The sequence below is a fragment of the Phoenix dactylifera genome, chromosome 5 (genome assembly GCF_009389715.1).
Source record: "Phoenix dactylifera cultivar Barhee BC4 chromosome 5, palm_55x_up_171113_PBpolish2nd_filt_p, whole genome shotgun sequence".
NCBI lineage: Eukaryota > Viridiplantae > Streptophyta > Magnoliopsida > Arecales > Arecaceae > Phoenix > Phoenix dactylifera.
The window spans coordinates 2,786,953-2,808,136 of NC_052396.1; the positions used below are offsets into that span (position 1 = coordinate 2,786,953).

General features: G+C 37.9%; 2 protein-coding genes across 2 annotated transcripts; both read left to right on the top strand.

Annotated features, from left to right (window-relative positions):
• Positions 1-5,990: 5,990 nt before the first annotated feature.
• Positions 5,991-18,127, top strand: LOC103704605 (GATA transcription factor 27-like). The gene is given in 9 exon segments (XM_008787961.4): positions 5,991-6,507; positions 9,132-9,497; positions 12,769-13,100; positions 13,102-13,190; positions 13,380-13,452; positions 13,630-13,733; positions 13,820-14,006; positions 14,162-14,282; positions 17,227-18,127. Coding segments are annotated over 9 exon segments (1,731 nt in total). The 5' UTR covers positions 5,991-6,467; the 3' UTR covers positions 17,646-18,127.
• A 1,630-nt stretch (positions 18,128-19,757) lies between these two features.
• On the top strand, positions 19,758-20,865 carry LOC103704606 (PRA1 family protein F3-like). Its single transcript, XM_008787962.4, has one exon. The coding sequence runs from the start codon at positions 20,091-20,093 to the stop codon at positions 20,673-20,675; it is 585 nt and encodes a 194-aa protein (XP_008786184.1). The 5' UTR covers positions 19,758-20,090; the 3' UTR covers positions 20,676-20,865.
• The last annotated feature ends 319 nt before the right edge of the window (positions 20,866-21,184 follow it).

The window sequence follows — 21,184 nt, forward strand, 5'->3', positions numbered from 1 at the left end:
TCAAGAAAAAAATAAATGTATTGTTTCATGCCAGATCTGAATACCAAGATAAGTCTCACGAAAAAAAAAGATTCGGACCAGCGGAGAAAATTGAGAATAGCTAGCTGACTTTTTTTTTTTTTTTGTTAAAAAAAAAGAAGAAGAGGATATGGTAGAGAGTAAAGAGAGATAGAGAGACCAAGGGGTTTCGTGGATGGAGATAAATGGGTGAAGGGGGCCGGTTGGAGCAGATGGATTACACGTGAGAAGCACAAGGATTCTCGGAACAACTATGAGAAATCTCTCAAATGGGAATCGCAAATTTAATTTTTCTTGTGTGGCAGCTTGTCAGGAGCAAAAGCCCAAACCTACCTAAGTATGACTACTTTGTTATATTAAAGTACTTTAAAAACAAAGGAAAAAGCCATTTGAAGTCGTCATGCCATAGTTCCTTTCCTTTTGATCTATGTAGATGTGGCATTCAATGGTTGAGAAGGGCCATAGGTTTTGTCATCGGATTGTCATTCATCTTATGACAAATTAAAGCATAAGACAGCATCTTTCAAAAGCTCAATCCAATTTTTTTATGACATGAATCTCCAAATTATATAACTTTTTATAGCAAGCAGTTTAGAATAATAAATCACATTTAATGGCTCGAATCGTCGATTTATTTGAGCTGTTATATAGGAGACTACATGTTAGCTTTACTCTATTTTGACCACTGGCTGCAAAAATTAGATCTTTTCAAACTGTATGATTTCTTAAGATTAATAGATCATATCCAACAACTTGAATCATTAGTCTAATCTCCCATCGTCCACCCAGAATGACCTCATTTGAATTATTGTGGAGATACCTATATATTAACTATATTCTTCTTTCAATGGACATAGGATGACAAGGGGAGGGTGGTATCATGATGCGTGCGGTCCCTTTCCCCCACTCTGAGACAAGGACTCCTTCCTCGCGGAAACTTCATCAACGCCTAAATAAAACACGCTTTGTTGGCTGATACGCATCCAGCCATGCGGTCTTAAACCGTGCCTCAATTTTTATTAGTCTTTTGATGGCTGCTTCCAAGTTCATTTAGGCGATTTCAAAGCTGGGGAGTGCTCTTCTGAGTCAGGCTGGGAGATGGAGAAGCACTTTTTAGGCCTGTTGAGGCACTGGAGAATTGCCGTCATATTAGGTTTCGCCATTTGGGCGGGTTGGACCGAGTAATACTATTCGTTTAATACTATTGCCACGTGGGCAATGGATTAGAAGCTCGTCTCTTATTTTTAGCTCGATGCGTTAATTTGCATAACAAACACAAAAAAAAATCACCTAAACAAATATGATATTTTGAAATTTTGGAACATGAAATGGATCTTAAGAATCAAAGATAGAGAAAATCAAGCGAACCAAAGCTTTCTTCGGTGAATTCTGGGTTAAATTCTTGGATGGTGCTGTCTTCAAAAATTTGAAGTTGAATAATTATAGTTTGGATGGGTTAATAAGATAAAAAATACGTACCAAAAATGAAAAAAAAAATAAAATTCCAACTGCTTGAATCACCGGTCCATCCTTTTTTTTCTTTTTTTTTTTGTTGGAAGATACGAATGGTCCACCTAGATTTGCTGCTCAAATATTTCAGTTAAATGAGCTTTTAGTATTTAGCTATAATGAGATGCAAAACGGCTAATACAAAATTTGATCGTCGGGTACAATAATTTATGAGTGTAATCTTTTTCACTCTTCATTATAATACTTAAAAATAAGAATTCTGACCAATTATTTTGTATTGCGATGACCTCCTCATAAATTAGAGAGATTTTGAGATTGATTTGGCCGAAAACATTACACCTCCGAGGTTGAAGGCCGAACATTATGCGCTATCCAAATTAAGATATGTTGAGAGAGTAGCAATAATCTTATATCGAATAGGGAAGAGACCTTAGGGTACTTATATACTCATAAGCCTATTTTTTTACTAGCTTAAACATTTGGGTTGGACTTTAATACCGTATATCCTCCAATACTCTTAGTTTTAATCGGCATGTTGCCCTTTTACAAATTCTATCATAAAAGGTTCCGTCCCTCTTCTGGCACAACACCTAAAAGGAAGGAAGGGATTTTAGCGATGCTTGTATACTCATGGACCTATCCTTCTATTAGCTTATATTCTTGTTCTGGACTTCAACAAGATATAAACAATGCGATGATAGCTAATGGCTTCAACAATTTTTTCTTTTATTTTTAAGAAAAAACGGAGGCGATGCCACCTAATCTCATTAATTAAAAGTATTTACAAACACTGAAGAGAAAGATGAAGAATATGCAAAGGTCTGTGGAAGTACAAGTAGAGGACTCCTTCCCGTGTAAATAAACTCAACCAAATCGAAGTATCAGGTAAGCAGAGAAGTTGGAAGAGCTACAGGACGAGGGAAAGCTTCAACAATTTCACTTGGCATTACTAGTAAAGTTGGACCTCGTGGCATTGTTCGCAACATGTCTACAAGTTGTTATGGATGTAAACCACCATGTTATATATCATGGCTTTTCGCCACTTCATTGACCATATTGATCAATTTTGTCTCACAAATACAAAGTTCAAAGTTGACACATACAATTAAAACATAGACATATGTTCACCTTGTTTCTCTTTTTTCTGATGGCGGAGCTATGCCATAATTTTAGTATAGTTCCATTGGTCAATTGGAGCGACTTAACTCATGCAAAGATATTATTTAGGTGGGTTTGGTCCGTGATTGAAATCAGAATTGAAATCAAAACTAAAATCAGAATCGGAATGACTCGATTCTGCAATACATTCGGTTTGTAACTCAAAATGGAATTTGAATACCAGAAGAGAATTGAGATTGTCTTGGAAGATTGAGGCATATTTTCATTTCACTCTTCCCAACCAAATGGTTCGTATAGCAATCACTCGTTTTCATTTTTATTCCATAGCCCAACTTCCACCAAACTTTTTCAATTAAAAATCTTAGGAAAGAAAGAATGGTTGAGCCCATAACTCATTTGATCGGAAGATATTAATTAGTTGCCGACCTATGAGGTCAGAGAGGTCCAATCATTATTTCCAAAGAAGCCCTTAGCCAATATGAAATATCCACTCCTTGGAATAAATGACAGAGATATTTAATCCTTTTCAAGGACTTTATGGTTAATTGTGAAGGATTCCATTCATGGTCAAATGTTGCGACATGGAGACCTTTAGGTGGTCAGTTTGTCCCCTCTCTAAATGGAGCCAAAGCTCTGTGTAATGGAATTGCTGAAGGGAAGAGGAGCATGTGATATGCAAATCAATTGCATAGGATTCTCTCCTCAAAATCAGGAGGATTGGTCCCGAAATTACCTCAAAGTTAGCGATACCAAAGGACATGGAGCTTACCCTTTATATTTAAGCCTTTAAGATATATTTTCTCTACTTAAGATCAACATTAAGTCCACCATGGCAAGCTTAAGATATATGTTGCCTTGTCCACCTTCTATTGACCATACCATTAACTTTTTGTTCTTGATGATTTCTTGATTATTTTTATTGTTCAGGAAATTAGTTGGAATAGTATCAATTGCTGGACCTTCACAAATTTTTATTTCGGAGTCTTGTCTGACCCGCGTACTTATTATTCAAATGTATTAACAGAAGTATTATTGATTTATTCGGTTAATGATTTCAGCCAGAATCAATCCCTTGAGCATAACAATTATTTTTATTTTTATTTTTGTACTTATATGATATTGGAAGGTGCTGCCGTTATTGTGAAAAAATTATTCTTGCTGCAATTAGTATCTTTCCTCGAAAAAGAAAAGATTGATAGTTGGAATAAATTCGTAAATCGGTTCGGCTGATACATTTCAAAACGGTCCTATATATTTTTTTTCTAGTTTTTCTTGTCATAGGATTAAAATCAAAAAATATTTATTATTTTTCAGTAAAACCTGCCGATAAAAGTATTTTAACAATATTTTCGATGATATTAGTAGATATTATTCGAACCGTTTCTTTTTCATTCATGCCTTATTATAAGAAAAAATTATAATCCAAATCTCTAATCTAGTTTGAAAAATAATTTTATATTCGGTGAGTTACAAACTAAACAAAAGTCATCTTTGTTATTTCAATATGATTCCTTAAGATAACTAATATTTTATTCTGACAATAAATAAAATTTGTTATAAAAAATAATGGTAACTATGGAAACATTGGTGAGGATAGGCATAGCCAATTGTATAATTTGTACATGAGAATTTAGGGTCTTTTCTGAGATACTGCCATGGCTTGTGTCTTTTGACAACCGAGAGGGCCAGAGATCAAATGGTCATTGGCTAAATCAGAACCGGTTTGTGTGCCCGTTACTGTGGATGTCTACTTTTCCATTTAAAAGAAAAAAAAGAAGTGGAGAGGGTGGGTGGGGGATTACTTTTCGAATAAAATTAAAAAAATGAAGGTCCTATAAATCATACCACATCCAAAGATTTCATACATCACATAATTAGAGGATCTGTACACTGGGGTAGCCCAGCATCCATCCAATGTGGGGTTGATGGTGTGATGGTACATCTTCACAAGGGTTAGGTGGAGGAGGTAGAGCAAGTGAAACATAAGGAGGAGGCACTGATCCTTGTATTTTTTTTTATTTTGTTATAGTTTCCTATGATCCCTGTATTTTGCAGACTAGATGCCTTAGGTTTTTTCAGGGAAAATTAATATTCATTGATCTATCATTTTCTAATTTGTTTTGAAGGAGAAATATGATCATATCGATATTATTTTACTTTTTGATAGAGAATATAAAATATTATTTGAAAGAGCTTTTTCTTTCCTGATCTTGTTATAGCTCCTTAACAAGATTTTTATATATTTTTTTTCTTATAACATGAATGATCTATTTGTCTTCTTTCACTTTCTAAATTATTATTTTGTAAAATAAGAATAATAAATTTAAATCGAAAGTAAGAAAATAAATTTAAGGATCTTCTAATTTATTTTGTCTTTATCAAAATTAGGTTAAAGTGGCGATAAGAAGGCAAGATGTCGCGTTAGATCGCATTTTTAGCTACTGTTTTTCAACGAGAATTATTAGATTATGCTATTGAGAAAATTAAATATGAAAAATTACGCATCCAAATACAATGATAGGTGTGTTATTGTTGGTGGTTGTTAGTGTAGCAAATTTGATTCTAACGAATGACATTTATCAAACAGTGGTTGGGGACGAATAGTGGTTGTCCGAGGATTTAAACTTATGCTACATTATTTATCAATCCAAGTCTTTGCCATTGCATCAAGCAATGGTCTTTTCATAATAATTGATACATACATATGCAAATCTAGCATTACCAACAATAGTGTATTTAAATGAAATTATTATGAACACATCCATATTGATTTGGAGATGCTGCTATAAGCCTATAACTACATGTACATTCAAAAAGGTGATTCCAAAAAACCTGATTCAAAAATAACAAGTAGAAGATGTTGAAAATTTCCTTCGAAAGTATCTCCCTATTGTAAAAAAAGACACTTCTTTTCTTAATTTTCATTTAATTTTATAAAAAATTATTCGACTTTGATTTTTCCAACCCTAAATAAAACCCCTCATTATTGTCATGGCTCCCCTTTCCCTTTCTTCCACTTTCATGCTACTTTGAAAATGTTGAAAGTAACATTAGCAAAAAAGTCCAGGGTCAACAGGATAATGCATGCAATATTCCCCTCTCACCCTCCCTTCCCCTTATCCTACCACACCAAAAGGAAAGCGCGGATACACTGGATCACAGTGTGTAACAGCACCCCCACCCCCCCTCTAATAAAATTAGATTATCATGTGTATTAAACAAACATTGGGTGTGACAACTTATGTATCACATAAAAGGTTTTCTTTTTTCTTGTTCTCTCAAGAATATAATTGGAAGGCATTTAGCCATATACTCTCTCAGCATATATAACAAAAACCCACCAGTGCCAAAAGCCCACAGCCCAGAGGAGCCATACAAAATATAAAAGGAGGAGGAGGAGGAAAAAAAGAAGCCTCTCCCACCTATTCACCTCCTCTCCTTTTCCCTCACCATTTATTTGATTCCCCCAGTGGTCTTCTCCCTTCCATTGGATTGTACAAATTCTTCCATAAAAACCCTTCCAGTCCTGTAATTCTTTTTCCCCCTTCAGTGTCCCATTCATCTCCACCTCTTTCCTCTTTTTTTCCTCCCCCCACATCTCTCTCTCGGGTCTTCTGGGGCTGCTGGATAGAAGAAGAAAACTAGGCGTTGTGGGTTCTGCTTCCTTGGAAAACTCTCCTGGGTTTGCGGGGAGAAAGCCTTTAAGCATCCGCTGAGATTGGTTGAAAGGGCTTCAGAAATATATAACTCTTTATAGTTTTGCCAAAATTTTGCGTAAAAAACGCTGCTTTTTATCCTGTTCTGGTCCGGTTAATTTTATTCTGGGATTGAGAAGGGGGAAGGGAGAAGGAGAGGTTGAGATGGCAAAGCATGGACCTTGCTGTCATTGTGGAGTCACAAGTGAGCTCTTGTTCATGTTTCCGATGATTGTTTTGATTTAAATATTGGGCTTTGGATCTTTCTTTTGCCTCTTTTTGTTCCTCCCTATTTTCCCCTTTCTGAAATGGGTTTAATTTCTTAAAATTAACAACTTGTTCTAGAACAAGGCGTCCGAGCGAAGTAATTTTTATTTGTTCCTCTTCTTGTTCTTGTTTTTTTTTTCTTGTTTAATTTCTGTCTTTGGGTATCCGCCTGCCTTTGGATTTCATTCTTGAAATATGGAAGGCAATTGGCGATACAGAGGGTCCATTTTATCCTCCTGAAATCATTGTGTAATAGTTTACTTGTTTCTGTTTTCTTGTTTGGTATGCATCTTCTCTTGGTTCGTGCTTTCTTCTTTTTTCTGGCTACTAATCAAATTCCTTAGCCGAGATGGGTGAAGGGGTGTTTAATTTTGAGTCTGCCCTTTGTGTTTGTGATGTCCTGCATTGGATGTCTTCATACTTGGGAACCCCTAAGGAAGATTATGGATCTTTCTTGTTTCCAATTTCCTATGACTTCTTGAATCATATGTGTATCAGAAATTCAGATAAGAAAGGAATTCCAGCAACACCTGTATTAGAAATTCTTGGGAAATTATACCAAATTGCAGCAATTTCTTATTGGGCTCTGCTGAGGCTAATTGTATTCAGTTCTGCAAGTCCTCAAGGACTGCTGCAAGTTGGAAGTTCACTTGTTAGGGGCGTTTCTTTCTACCATCTATCTGGGTTTTAGTGCAGTTTACTGATGCTAATGTACCACAAATTGCCATATGCAGTTTAAGGACAGAAACTATATTCCATAGCAAGTCAGATTCCATTTGATTTCTTCTGCGTTCCCCATGAAGCGAATACTGGCATTGTGTTAATGAAAAGTCATACCAAGATATAGCTGCCACAGCTTGTAGTCTCTATGTTAGTAGAGATGCTCAGTTGTCATATATCCTACCAGCAAAATCTGGCACATATTGAGAATTACTCTGCTTGGAGAGAATGCAGTAATTTCATTTGTTATATAGGATCATAGATAAATGAGACTGCTTAGGTCTGAGAGAATGCAATTACTTGGTTGATGTCTAGCTTAGTGCGTAATGTATGGGGCCTGCTATAGTGTTGAATTATCTCCGAGTTTAAAAAAAAGATTGTGATTATCATCTTTCATCTTTTTCTCTAATCTGAGGCCCATTCCAGAGAATGCTCTTGGAATGGCAGTCTTCATTTTAGAGTCTGATAAATTCATTGAGATAATGTCTCTGTCTTTATCATTGTATGCTGTGTATGTTGAGGCTTTAGTATTATTTAGGTGCATGGATATGTCTTTGTGATAATAATAACTAAAAACATTCTTAATTTGATCCCCACCAATATCATTTTCATGGTATTTACATTGGTGTATGGAGTATATCTGTCAAATGATCCATCCATGCTGTTTTCTGTTTCTTTGTATTCCTCTGATTGTCATTTCCTAGCTCCTTTCTTTCTTTATATGCTTTCTCAGCATTTTTCTCAACATTTTCCTTTCTAATTTCCATCCAAATGGGCTACATGCACTGATTGTTATCCTCTTAGTTATTGGTTTGCTTAAGTCATGTTTGTGCTGAGATGCTTTCTTTTGTTAGTCCATATTTAACTGTGGCTAAGGTGCTTTTCCATGATTTGTTTATATAGATTTACGCATTTAACAATCTACAAGTATGCACTCTTATTTATCCAACCAGTGATGCTTACGTAGCATATAGTCAATTTTAGGTTTCTTTTGTTAATATTGTCAAAGTAGATAGCCCCTAACAGAAATGGTGACAAAGCAATGTTCATATTGTTCAATACGAAAAAAAACCTATTGATCATCTCTGTTTAAACTTAAAGATCTTTAAGAAAGTCAGTATTGTATTTAAGCTTCAAGGTATAATTAGATTATCCTGTTTGCTGTAGTGTTTCACATTTTTCTTATTGCGATCTTATAAACCATAAAATTGCTGCTAAGAAGATGCTACTTTAAAACTCTTTGTTTCTTGAAATGAAATGAATCTATCTAATTTTTCCCAACTCTAACTAGCCTCCATCAATTTCATTTATCATTCATGCGGTACAACAGCATTTCATCTTCTTGAGGTGTAAATATTAAGTTTATGGTTTTATGACCAATTTCTTTCTTTACTACAACTTGGAAGAGAATGAGGGTGAGCCTTGGCACAATGATAAGGTTGCTCCATTGGGACCTAAGTGTGACGGGTTTGAAACGTGAAAAAGCCTCTCCATATTCAAGGATAAGACTATGTGCGTCAGTCCCTCCCCAGACCATGCTATAGCAAAAGAAGCCTTGCGCATTGGTACACCTTTTTTTACAACTTCAAATTGGAAGAGAAAAACTAAGGATGCCAACTAGCCGAGTTCACAAAGTGTCTTGTATTGATACAAGAGACCTGGGTTCCATCTATCGGCCAGACTTCCACACATCCTAGTTCTAGAAAAGGGAGATAAAAACTCAGTATTATGAAGACATTATTTATATGCAATCACAATGTTCCTTACTTGTTTCAATATCAATTTACTACCTTTATGATTTGTACATAATCTTCTAGTTGCTGAAGCTGAATGATTCAACAGGTACTCCTCTTTGGCGTAATGGACCACCAGATAAGCCAGTTTTATGCAATGCATGTGGTTCAAGGTGGAGAACAAAGGGTTCACTGACAAACTACACTCCTATGCATGCTCGAGAGCCTATTGACTCAGAAGAATTAAAAGTTACTAAAGCGAAAAGTATATCACTCAAACCCAAAGAGCAGAAGTTGCACAAGAAAAAGCAGAGCATTACTACATTGGGAAGTGAACGTGAAATTCCATATTCTGACCAGAACTTCCGAAAAATCGTTGATGGTGATACAAGCAACCGATCTAGTTCTGGATCAGCAATATCGTATTCAGAAAGTTGCGCACATTTTGGAACCACTGATGCAAGTGATATGACAGGTCACTAACTCTTTCAGTTCATTAATCAGACATCAGACTATACCTTAATCTAAATAGATGTTTCCTTTCTTTCACCTTGTTTTCTAAGATTTTTTTTGTTTCTTTCATCGATATAAAAAGTGAACATTAATACCATATATATATATATGTGTGTGTGTGTGTGTGTGTGTGTGTGTGTGTGTGTGTGTGTGTATGTATGTATGTGCGTGTGTTGTTTGTACACATGATAAATATTGGTGGACTATGTGACCATTCTCTTCTTAGTAGGAGCTTCAAACATGATTCCCAAATCCCACTATTCTCAATTCTGATCTGAAAAAACATCTAAACAACTTCAATATATGGTGGCAATATTTCAAATTTTAACTGGAGCAAAACAATCCAAAAGTACATAAAAGATTTCATAGATTAAAACCTACTAAAGAATACTTTCATTTAGTATTTATTTTAGGATCAAATCTCAATTAAATGAAAGAAGTTTCCTACTTGATCAAAGCGGAAATGTTGCAAACATGCTTACTAAATTTAGGAAGCATGAATTATGGAAGATCTTGCTTCCAAATTACAGGAGAGATTTCTGTTGGAGCATTCCAAGTTTTGAAAGTTCCTGTTTTTTCGGTTAAACCAATTGATTACATTTTTTCTCTTGATGCCTTTTGTGCTTTCCTTTGGAGTTCTTTCTTGCAAGTTTTTGAGATGTTTTGCATGGTTCCCTTTTCCAATAAGTTGGTGGTCAAAGAATGACCCTTTTTATCCTCTTGAAGATTTGTTTTCTATTAAGTGGAATTCTATTGATAGTGGGCGCAATGGTAATATTTTTCCACTGTTACTTGGAGGTGATGGGTTTAAAACATAGGAACAGCCTCTTTGCACATAGGGATAAGGTTGTATACTTCTGACCCTCTCTAGATCCGATCAATGGTGGGAGCCTCGTGCACCGTGCTGCCCTTATTTTCTAGAATTCTACTGATTCTTTTGAGCTTCTGAAGAATCTCGATATGAGAATTCTGTGAGTTAATAGTAATCTTACAAAAGATCAATCATATAACATGCATCACTCCGAGCTACTTATGGATCATTATTAACCATGCCTTTACTTATGAAATGGAGTCAGCTATGCCCTACGGCGAATAACTTTAAGTCAAGAGAGCTCCATGGAAGCATTAGGTAGAGTTCAATCTTGGTTGCCAACCTGATGTCAACACCTTATGAATTGGTGCCATGAAACCTCAGAAACAAGGCGGCAAACTTGGAGGCCTATCTTATTGAAGGGCACATCAAACGAATGCATTGAGTGAATTTTTAAGTGGAAAAGAAAAGAAAGTTAGGAGGTTAAAATGTTGTGAAATAGTGCCTTCTTGAACAAGTTATGCTCATATTTGTTTTGGTGAGGACTTAATCAGGCATTATGGACTTTCCCTTGCTAAGCTGCTTGTGCTTATCTCCTTTAAGGTTAGTAACGTTGCTCTGGGCAGTCATGCTAGAGACTCATACATGGAAAGGCGACCACTTCTTCAAAGGTTAGGGACTCATGTGGAAAGGTGATTTTGCTTCTTCAAAGGCTCAAGAACTTTGTTAATAAGTACTGAAGTAGAAGAAATTTGAGGATATCAAATTCAGGATGGATAATTTCTGGAAATATAATTAATATAACAATAGCTTGTCTCACTTCTTATCCCCCACTACCCCCACCCCCAACAAAAAAAATCCTTCTCTCTCTTTCTCTCTAATATATATATATATATATATATATATATATATATATATATATAGATATATATATATATATATATAGATATATATATATATATATATATATATATATATATATATATATATAGATATATATATATATATATATATATATATATATATATATATATATATATATATATATATATATGCATGTCTATATGTATATATTAACTTATATATATGTGGTATATTTGCATGCATGTGTATGAAGAAACAATTCTGAAACCGGATATTCTTGCACTGGTTGAAATCTGGGGGAAGATGGCATATAAGCAAAAAGTGAGCTTTGCAAAAGTGGATGGAATGGTCAAGAATCACCAAGATAGTTTGCATTGCATGCATAAAGTCCAGATCTGATTCACACACATACAAGAAAAAGGGTAGATACTCATGCCTGAGTTGAAGCATCTAAAATGAAGAGGGTTGGACCTAACGAGAACTTGGATTTGGAGCAGTGAGAAAGGATTTGGGCAAATTGCAAGTGTAGATTGGGGAAATGGTAGGACAAGGCGGATACCAAATAAGTGGAATAAATCTAACTGATTTGATAAATATACTTCCCTTGGATTCTGAAAAGAACAACTGATGTCTACTGGAAAAGTTTAGTTAGCCATTTGTTCATATACAGTTATAAAATTAGTTTTTTAGCACAATTATTCCTGTTTTCAGTCTATGAAGGTGCATGATACCTTGTATACTATGAGTTTCTTTATATCTCATATTGCATTAAACTCTATGAGAAGATTGGCTGATACCTTGTGAGCAATTCTTGGTAAAGAAATATTTTCTCTTTCATATCTGTCTTCATTGTTAAGTGATCAGAACCTTCAGAAGTTGAGCTAGTGTTAAAAAAATGAACTTTGAATGATAAAGGTCTCATTTACTAAACCTTGTAAGTCTGAAAATTATTTGGCTTCAAGTGTTTGTTAACCTGCATTTTGCTTCCTAATGCTTGTTATTTAAGAAGAGGCCTTTGATTTAGTAAGCGGTCAAACGACTGGAAGATTAATGATTAGAAATGTGTTGCACTGTACCATTTAATTAATTTATATAGTGGAATACAGGATAGACACTCAGGTTGTGTTATCTTTGTCATTTTCTCTTGTGAAGCTATCCTCAAGGAAGTGTATTTATCTGCCTTCGTAATTTTGTTTTGTGAGAAAAGGGCCAAGTTCATTAATTATTTTTAGCATGTTGAATCTGATCAGTCCCAAAATAAGTATATACAGAATATACTAAATGCACATACAATTATAAACTGACAGTTAATTCCATTAGACTTAGTTATCACTGAGCCATGACATGTTTCATTGGGATGAGTGATAAGGAGAATAGTAATATTTGCATATAAACTATTATATAAGGCTCCATATATATGAATAGCTTGTTTACCATCAATTTGAAGTTGCTTTCAGAAGTGGATTCTTTTCAGGCTGCTTATCTGTTGATGCTTTACTGTACTTTTATTTATCTCAAGTTTTGTGGGTAGATATCTGATGTTTGCTTTAAGTTTCAGGTTCAGCACAATCAAATGTCTGGGATCCTCTGGTTCCATCTAAGAAGAGGACTGGCATTGCTCGTCCAAAGCCCTCTCCTGTTGAAAAGCTCACAAAGGATCTCTATACTATATTGCATGACCAACAGTCATCTTACCAAGGATCTTCTGAAGGGGATCTACTCTATGAAAGTAGAACTCCAATGGGTTCTTTTGAGATCGGCTATGGAAGCGTACTTATTAGGCATCCAAATTCAAAGTCTATGGAGGAGGAATCAGAGGCAAGCTCACTTCCGGTAGACAATAAATCGTACATCATTAACGAGGCTTATTCAGGGATAGCATCCTTTTCCTGTACATAATGAAAGCAAAGGAATTAGCCCTTCAGATTCTGGCAATGACAAGAAGTCTACAGCACAAGTGGTACAAGAGAATGCCAGAAGGTACCCTCTTAATTAATTTTGCAATGGAACATAAATCATACATGCTCATGTCTGAAGTTAATGCTTTTTCCGTTTGGAACAATATGACATATACTCTTTTGAAGTCTTGGTGGTTCGATGTGTCCTTTCTTGATTCAATTTTAGATTGTTTTCCAATTTCCATGTCTTAATCTGTGTCTGTCATGGCAGGGATAAATGTTCCCATGATAAGTTACAAATCCTGCAAGACAGAGAATCGCCCCTGTGCTCCACAGATCTGCAAGTAATGTTAGAGTTTTATTCTTTTTGTTAATGTTCTTTGAGGCCTTTAAATATAATTAAACCTTAAGCATACAGAAGCATTTTTGGGAATCTATTGACCAAGGAGTTCTGTTGATATGAATTTTTTTGTGTCTTATGTTGCACAATGAGCTCACTTGCACTGTTTATGTTGGAGTAGGATGTCATTAACTTTGAAGAATTCACAAAGTATCTGACACACGAGGAACAACAGCGTCTGATGAAATATCTTCCTTATACAGACACTGTCAAACCTCCTGAGAGGTTTGTTCCACATGCTAGTGACTTTATTATTTTAGCAGGCTGACATAACTCTGCCTTTTTATGATATTTGTTCGTTGCCTTTACAGCCTTCAAAGCATGTTTAGCAGTCCCCACTTTGTGGAGTCTTTATCTCACTTCCAGCAACTTCTTCTAGAGGGAATTTTTGATCTCTCCTTTTCGGGATCGAATATTGAAGAATGTAGGACTTTAAAGAAGTTTGTATTACTCAATTTGACAAAATTTAGATGGGTGGAGTACTATAAACAATTAAAGGTATGAAGTGATCATTACCACCTTGTGCATGTGGACTCTAAAAGCTCATGGGATATGCATCTGGAATCGAAATTTTTTTTCTAAAAAAACTTTCTGAATTGTTAACTATAGACTTGGATATAGTTGTGATTAATCTTTCACTTCATCTTCTTTAGGATGTAAAGTGTAAACAGATTACAGAAGGAAAGGGAATGGCAACCAGGCCAAAATTTCCTGGATTTTCCAATTCGGCATCCCTCAAGAGGACTCGAGATGGCCAGAATCAGAACTATCCTGGTTTGTCTTCTTCCACATTTCTGCCAAGCAGAAGTATTGAGGTTATATAGATCTGCTATACTTAAGAATTAGTCCTTCCTGTTCTGTCTGCATCTAGCATCTTTACCCTTTTTTTACTTGCTTGGTGTTTCCTTATGTTAAATGCCATATGTTTATCATATCATCTAGACACACTAATTGTCGTGGACGGATGCTTGTGATTTCTTGAAAAAAAAAGAGAAATGTCTGATATCGTTGAGCTAGTCACTAAATTTTCTTTTCTTGAGCCATTTTCTTACGTTGCCGTAACTTGGTTGAGTTGTATTACAAAAGATGCATGGAGCATCATGCTCATGCTCATCGACATAGTCATCTGGTGTTGATTTTGACATGCCTTGGAAATCAATAAGTCTACAAGGTTGCAAGAATGAACATTGGAAATATAAGTGTGCTTTTTACTTGGGAGGTTAAAACTGTGTTGCTTTTGCCCCTCCAAATTTTGAAATTAAAAATGTTGAGTATGCATTAAGAACAATAAAATAAATGCTAAAAGGAAAAAATTCATCAAGAATGTCAAATAACCTTTGAAAGATGCACATATATTTGAATCTGGTAGTTTTGTTGAATCCAGATTAAGTCTACCATTTCTAGTCTATTAATTTACTTGGACTCTTTAGGTAAAATGCATGGGAAGCATGTGACGATCATGGTTAATTGATGAAATCTGCAATTTGACAAGGGTGAAGGTAGTCAAATTAAAAATGAATGAGCAGCACTGGAGGCACGGTGCTACCAAAGTTGGGATGTTCTAAGCTTTGTCAGTTATAGGAAACTGAAACATGGAATTGAGGCAACCAAGGCAAGCATGTCGTAATCATGACATAATGGAATTGGTTGGCCTTCAAAGGGTGGATATCAAAGGGATCATGGTCGCGGGAGTGTTATATATGTATCTTTATCGAGTTCACAATGGTTAGAGAGTAAAGTCACTTACAATTCGCATTCCTACATTTGGGCATTATTTTCATGACAGTGCCTGAATTGAAGCATGGCCACTGCCTTAGAAGCAAGGGGAGAAATCAATAGTTTTTGCCAAGGTCCGCCGTACCGGTACCGGTCGGCGTACCAGTGGCCAGCCGGACCGGTCCGGTCCGATACGTACTGGCTGGTACCGGTCCCGTACCGGCCGGTACGCGGTGGTTTCAAAAACCACAGCGCGCGGCGCTGTGGTTCTAAAAAAAAAAAATCGTACCGGTGCGAACCGGCCGGTTCGCACCGGTACGAGGCCGGTACCGGCCGGTACGGGCCCGAACCGGCCGGTACGCACCCGTACCGGCCGGTTCCGATAAAAAACCGGAAAATACCGATTTTTTATCCGTTCCGGTACCGGTCCACGGCCGGACCGGTACGTACCGGCCGGTACGGGCCGGTACGGCATTCCATGGTTTTTGCGATACTTTTACAATGCACTGAAACTCTTTGAAGGATTCTAAGTTTTTGTTAATATTTTAATGATCATAACTTAAACTCTGCATTCCTGTATGATGATTTGATTGATCATCATTTTTGAATCCATGGAAATGACACATTTAGGTATCAATATGCAATTGGAGTAAATTGTCAAATTTGGTCATAATAATCACCAAGTGTTCAACTATTACTGTCCACACCAGGTAATCTGTTCCTTGGTATTCGGAACATATTTTGGAATTATGGCACGGTCACGTAATATGCTTATAGTCTCTTGAGGGAGTTCTCAGTGTTTAACAACTTGATATAAAGGGATGAACATGGAGAAATTTGATTTGTGTATAGGAGTTGATGCTTGATGGAAACAGATCGAAATATGAAGGTATGAAGAAGGGGCCTAGTAGTGGAGCTTGCTGAAAAGGGACAAATATAGTTTGTTTACATGCTTTCTCTTGTCGATATGTTATACATCTTTCTGTGCTGATGCTTATGTCCAAGTTTGTATATTTTATGGGGTATTATAATTTTTTAAGAAATCTTCATTGTCAAAAGATCGCTGAATCTGTTAGTTATAGAGGTGTATGTGGAGCTCATAGTAGTCAGGAAACATCTCTTAATGGCGTGCAGAGATAAAATAATGATGCCTTATGCGGGACATGATTGTGATATTGATCTTCTTCTACTACTCCTATATGAAGGCATTTTAACCTACTAAATAGTTATGATGTATGAGTTCTTTTTCTCCATATAAACAACTGGGTTTAAGTTTTATACAACTTGTGCATTGACATACATAATACCAAGGTCTGCCGTACCGGTACCGGTCGGCGTACCGGTGGCGGGCCGGACCGGTACGGTACCGGTCCGGTCCGGTACGTACCGGCCGGTACCGCGAGCCAAAAACCACAGCGCCTCGCGCTGTGGTTCATTAAAAAAAAAAAATCGTACCGGTGCGAACCGGCCGGTTCGCATCGGCACGAGGCCGGTACCAAGCGGTACCGGCCGGTACCGACCGGTACGGGCTCCGTACCGGCCGGTACGCACAAGAAAATCGAAGATACCGGTTTTCTTGTGGTTCCGGTACCGGTCTAGGACCGGACCGGTACGTACCGGCCCGTACCGGCCGGTACGGCATTCCATGCATAATACTCTTATAAATCAAAGATATGCATAGTTACATGTAGATGCTTGTATATAAATATATATACCTCTTTTGCATTCATATTTGGATTTTGGAAATTTGACATGTTGCACCTGTACCTAAACTGCCTTGTAACATGCATTTTTGGTTAGCTTGGACTAAGAGACTCATTCACTGATAAAGATTAGGTACGAATACGATCATGCAACTGCAATATGGGGGTTAGAATGTGGTCATGAAGAATGAGGTTTTAGATATGCAGACATATCAGTTTGTTGAGTTAACATAATGATTTGTGAATTTACATGATGAAATATGCAAGCTGATTGTGTGTAATGCTGTCACAAATTTCAGACCTGAAAGAGACCATAAGAAGCTCAAAAAGAATGTGCAAATCTGGGAGCATGAATCTTCTTTCAGGAAATCAACCTCAACTGAATTCTTGTGATGCTGGCTCGAAGTTAACGGATGATGCAGATGATTTCATAGAAAACGAAGAGGCTTGCTTCAGTCCAAGAAGCTTTTTTGTGTCTCCTCCAGATAGGAGCTCCATGGTGGTCCCTCTACAATTCAGTGATGACAGTACTGATCATGACTTGCTGCTGGATGTGCCGTGCAATGCATCATTTCCTGAGGCAGAACTACTTTATCATCCTTGGAAACAGAAAATAACCTCAAGCAGTTCCCCTGCAGAGAATGGAATTGCCCAAGGTGAAGAGTCTCTCTCCAACTTTCCATCTAGTTTCAGCAACAAACAGCCAAAGAACCGGTAGTAGAATATTATCGCATCTTTCCTAAAACATAACTGAAAAGAACATAGTGTTTCAATGATGGGTGTTACAGTTTGAGCCTCTCTCTTGCATCGTTTTAGTTTCCTATAATGGTGTTTCAGACTTTCAGTCTACTTTTTAGTATGCTGAAAGCTGATATTTACACTTGAACTGGCTTGGGCTGGTTTCTTTCACGTATAGCCTGGAAAGAGATTTGTACTATAGCTCAGAGTGCAAAAGGAGTCTCTTTGGCAGCAAGGGAATGGAGTTGCAGGAATTTGTATGTATTGCCAATAAATATGGAAGTGCTGCATCCACCATGCTATGCGCCTCAGGCTGTTTGATGCATATTCTGTTGCTCGCAGTGGTGAAATTTTCATTGCTCATTCTCTCTCAATTTTTTCAGTGTATGCATCCTCAGCTCCTAGAAGATGTATTCATCAGAAGTTCGATGAATTCCAACTTTTGTTTCCTGGTGCGCTTGAGTCATTATCTTTCTATCTCCACCGAAAGCTGATGAACCCAGATTGCCCGCAGAACCTTCCGTCGTTCTGATTGTCTGGACTCCTGTTATGCAATGTTTCAAACTCTCTATAGTTAAATTGTTGAGATCTTTTTGCAACTCAGACAGCAGTGAAGGCATATGTGGCAATAGGTAGTTCAGGTGGTAGGCACCTCTCAATAACGGAAGGCCATTGTTAGGACTAGTTCCACCATAGATGAGTTGGTGAGTTGGTAGGATGGAGGGCTTCTTGCATGAGTTTGCTTAATGGAATGTCTTCTCCACTGAGGGAAAGAATTTAGTGTGATTTGGATGAAAGAATTTTCTTCGAGTTGGGCATCCATTCTGAGTTGAGCCCCAAGGCACGAAGGACTTCTAACCAATCAGCAAGCCAAAATAATGGTGTTCTAGGTTGCTGTAATCACCCTGCAGAATTGTGTGGAGGATGGAATGATCCTATCCAAGCCAACCACAGAGAGCCATGTTCAGATACTGGATGAGAGATCTACATTTCCAGACTCCAGTTTTTAGATAGTATAGATGTGTTGGTGCAATTGGATGATGGCGTTGGCTTTACCATCTCATACTTCCACCATGCTAATAAATTAGCTTTGCTATGTCTCATCATCACTGCCCTTATGAACTGTGGTTTGATTCCATCACAGACCATCTCTATGATGCCATTTGCATCATAAACGTCTCATGGATCATAAAACACACGGCCTCCATTTGAACATTTGGAGCCAAACCAACCCACCTACAAGTAGTTGGGAATGCATTCTATCTTTATGCTTGTTGTGGTAGATAACCTTGTTTAAACTACATATCACATCCGACATACTTCACCACATTTCTAAGTATTCCAGTAATGAAACACTTAGACAAGAATGAACCACATCACACACACACACACAAAAATGAAGCCAAATGACTTTGAACTTAAAATCATAAAATCATCAAACCATCAACTTCGTAAAGTAAATATCAATTGACAATTATGCTTCTAAGTATATACATAAATATCCATCAAACTATTGTTCGATCAATAGACGAATCAGGATCATCCTCTAGCTGCATTGTCTGATCAGCTGGCAATTAAATCACACAATATATGAAGCACACCAAGTCCCCCATGACATGGAGGTCCTTCATGTAATTGATTCAAGAGGATTTCTCCTGTCCTTTCTAGCGTATATAAATGAAGCAAACTGCTTGGCTTGCCTCCCCCACAACTTTCATAAAATTTCTTTACCTCATTTGATCTTTTGGACCTCAATAGAGAAAAAAATTTACATCTTATGTGCGTTCTGTAAACATGATTAGATAAATATAGGAGCATCCATAGAGGAAACACCCTGGTCCTCAAAACAAAATAATATATTGAGATTCTACAATGTCGGCTCTACGAGGCTTTTGGTACTCTAATCCGACCACTTAAACATTAAAAAATTAACAGAAGGGATCTATTTATTGTCAATGCATCATCATCCCAGAAGACTTTCCAAAACCAATCAATTCATGAGAAGAGTCATTGCAGCTTCCAATCCCGGCCAAGGCCAAAAACATGCCCTAATCACTCCTCTACACGCGGAGCCAAAACAAGTTACCAACTTTTCTTTTCCATGTTCACAGTTTAATTAACACAACAAGAAAAAAAAAAGGAAGGCTAGTTATGAATTACGATGTCCAAAGCTATATTAACATCAAAATAAAAATAACTCCCATCAGTCACTTCTTTGGCACCCAAAGCATCACCCAAAAGAAAGCCTCCCCCACTCCGCAATGCTCTCATTGCTTTAGTGGGGTCCACTCTGATGACTAATCCAGACCGTACAGTACGAGACTGACCTTTCCCATTTCTTCTACCAAAGATGCCATCAAAAAAAAAAAGGGACCACTCTTCTTTCCTATAACTGGAAAACCCCCGAATCTGAGGGAGGGAGCCCATGGCGAGCTACGGCGCCATGCTCCGGCGCTCCGGCCTGGCCCGCGCCACCGAGGCGGTGGCGGAGCGTGCGCGCACCACCCGGAAGGCCTTCTCCCGCTTCGCCCGACCCCAGGCCTTCGCCTGCCCCTCCGACGCCGAGGCCGCCGCCGTCCGCGCCGTCCGCAACGTCGCCTACTTCCGCCTCCACTACGCCCTCGTCCTCTGGGTCATCCTCCTCGCCACGCTCGCCCCCGCCCGCCGCGCCTCCATGCTCTTCCTCATGGCCGCCTCCAAGGTCGCCCTCTTCTACGGCGCCCTCCTCCGCGCCTTCTCCAACTCCGCCCTCCTCCGCCGGATCCTCCACCGCCGGCTCGTCCTCGCCCTCTTCCTCGTCGTCATCGTCGTCGATCTCGCCCTCACCGACGCCATCAAGCACCTCCTCCTCGCCCTTGCCATCGCCGCACCCCTCGTCTTGCTCCACGCCGTCTTTAGGGTTAGGGACGATCTCGTCGTCGGCGACGAGGCCTCGGCCTCCGGCGAGGCGGCGCCTCTCTCGGACAAGAAGGAGAAGGAGGAGTTCGATCTCGAATCCGGATCCAAGTGATTGGCTCGGCGACACGATTTAAGTTTACATATCTAAATACGTTTTTTTCCTTTTTTTATTTATAAATTTTGGGATGCTTACTAATTTGAACGGATCTTGGTAATGACTTACTGGGGCTCTAATGCTTGAAATGAGCTTTTGTTACTTGGGATGAATTTTTTATGTGTAAATGATTTCCATCTTCAAACTACATTCACTAATTGACGTCAAAACTTTGGAGCAAGTTGAGATGGCTCGGTGTGCTTCTCTTTTGGTATTGTGGATTCTAAATTAATCTATCGCCAATGCTCATAATGCGAATGGACTTTAATTGGGTGGATGTGAAGTTGATTAATAGAGAAACAGGTAATAGATGAGGAAGCCACTTACAGCATGGTAATTTCGGTACAACAGTTTATAACCACCACTTCATCTGCCTGCAGTTTAGTTGATCAAAATTGTTACTAGGGTTTTGATGCTTCAGATGGAGAGAAGAGAAGATCAAAGATCTATAGATCAAAGATCACAAG

Excerpts from the sequence above, each read along its gene's own strand:
- LOC103704606 (XM_008787962.4), top strand. The coding sequence starts at position 20,091 with ATGGCGAGCTACGGCGCCATGCTCCGGCGCTCCGGCCTGGCCCGCGCC.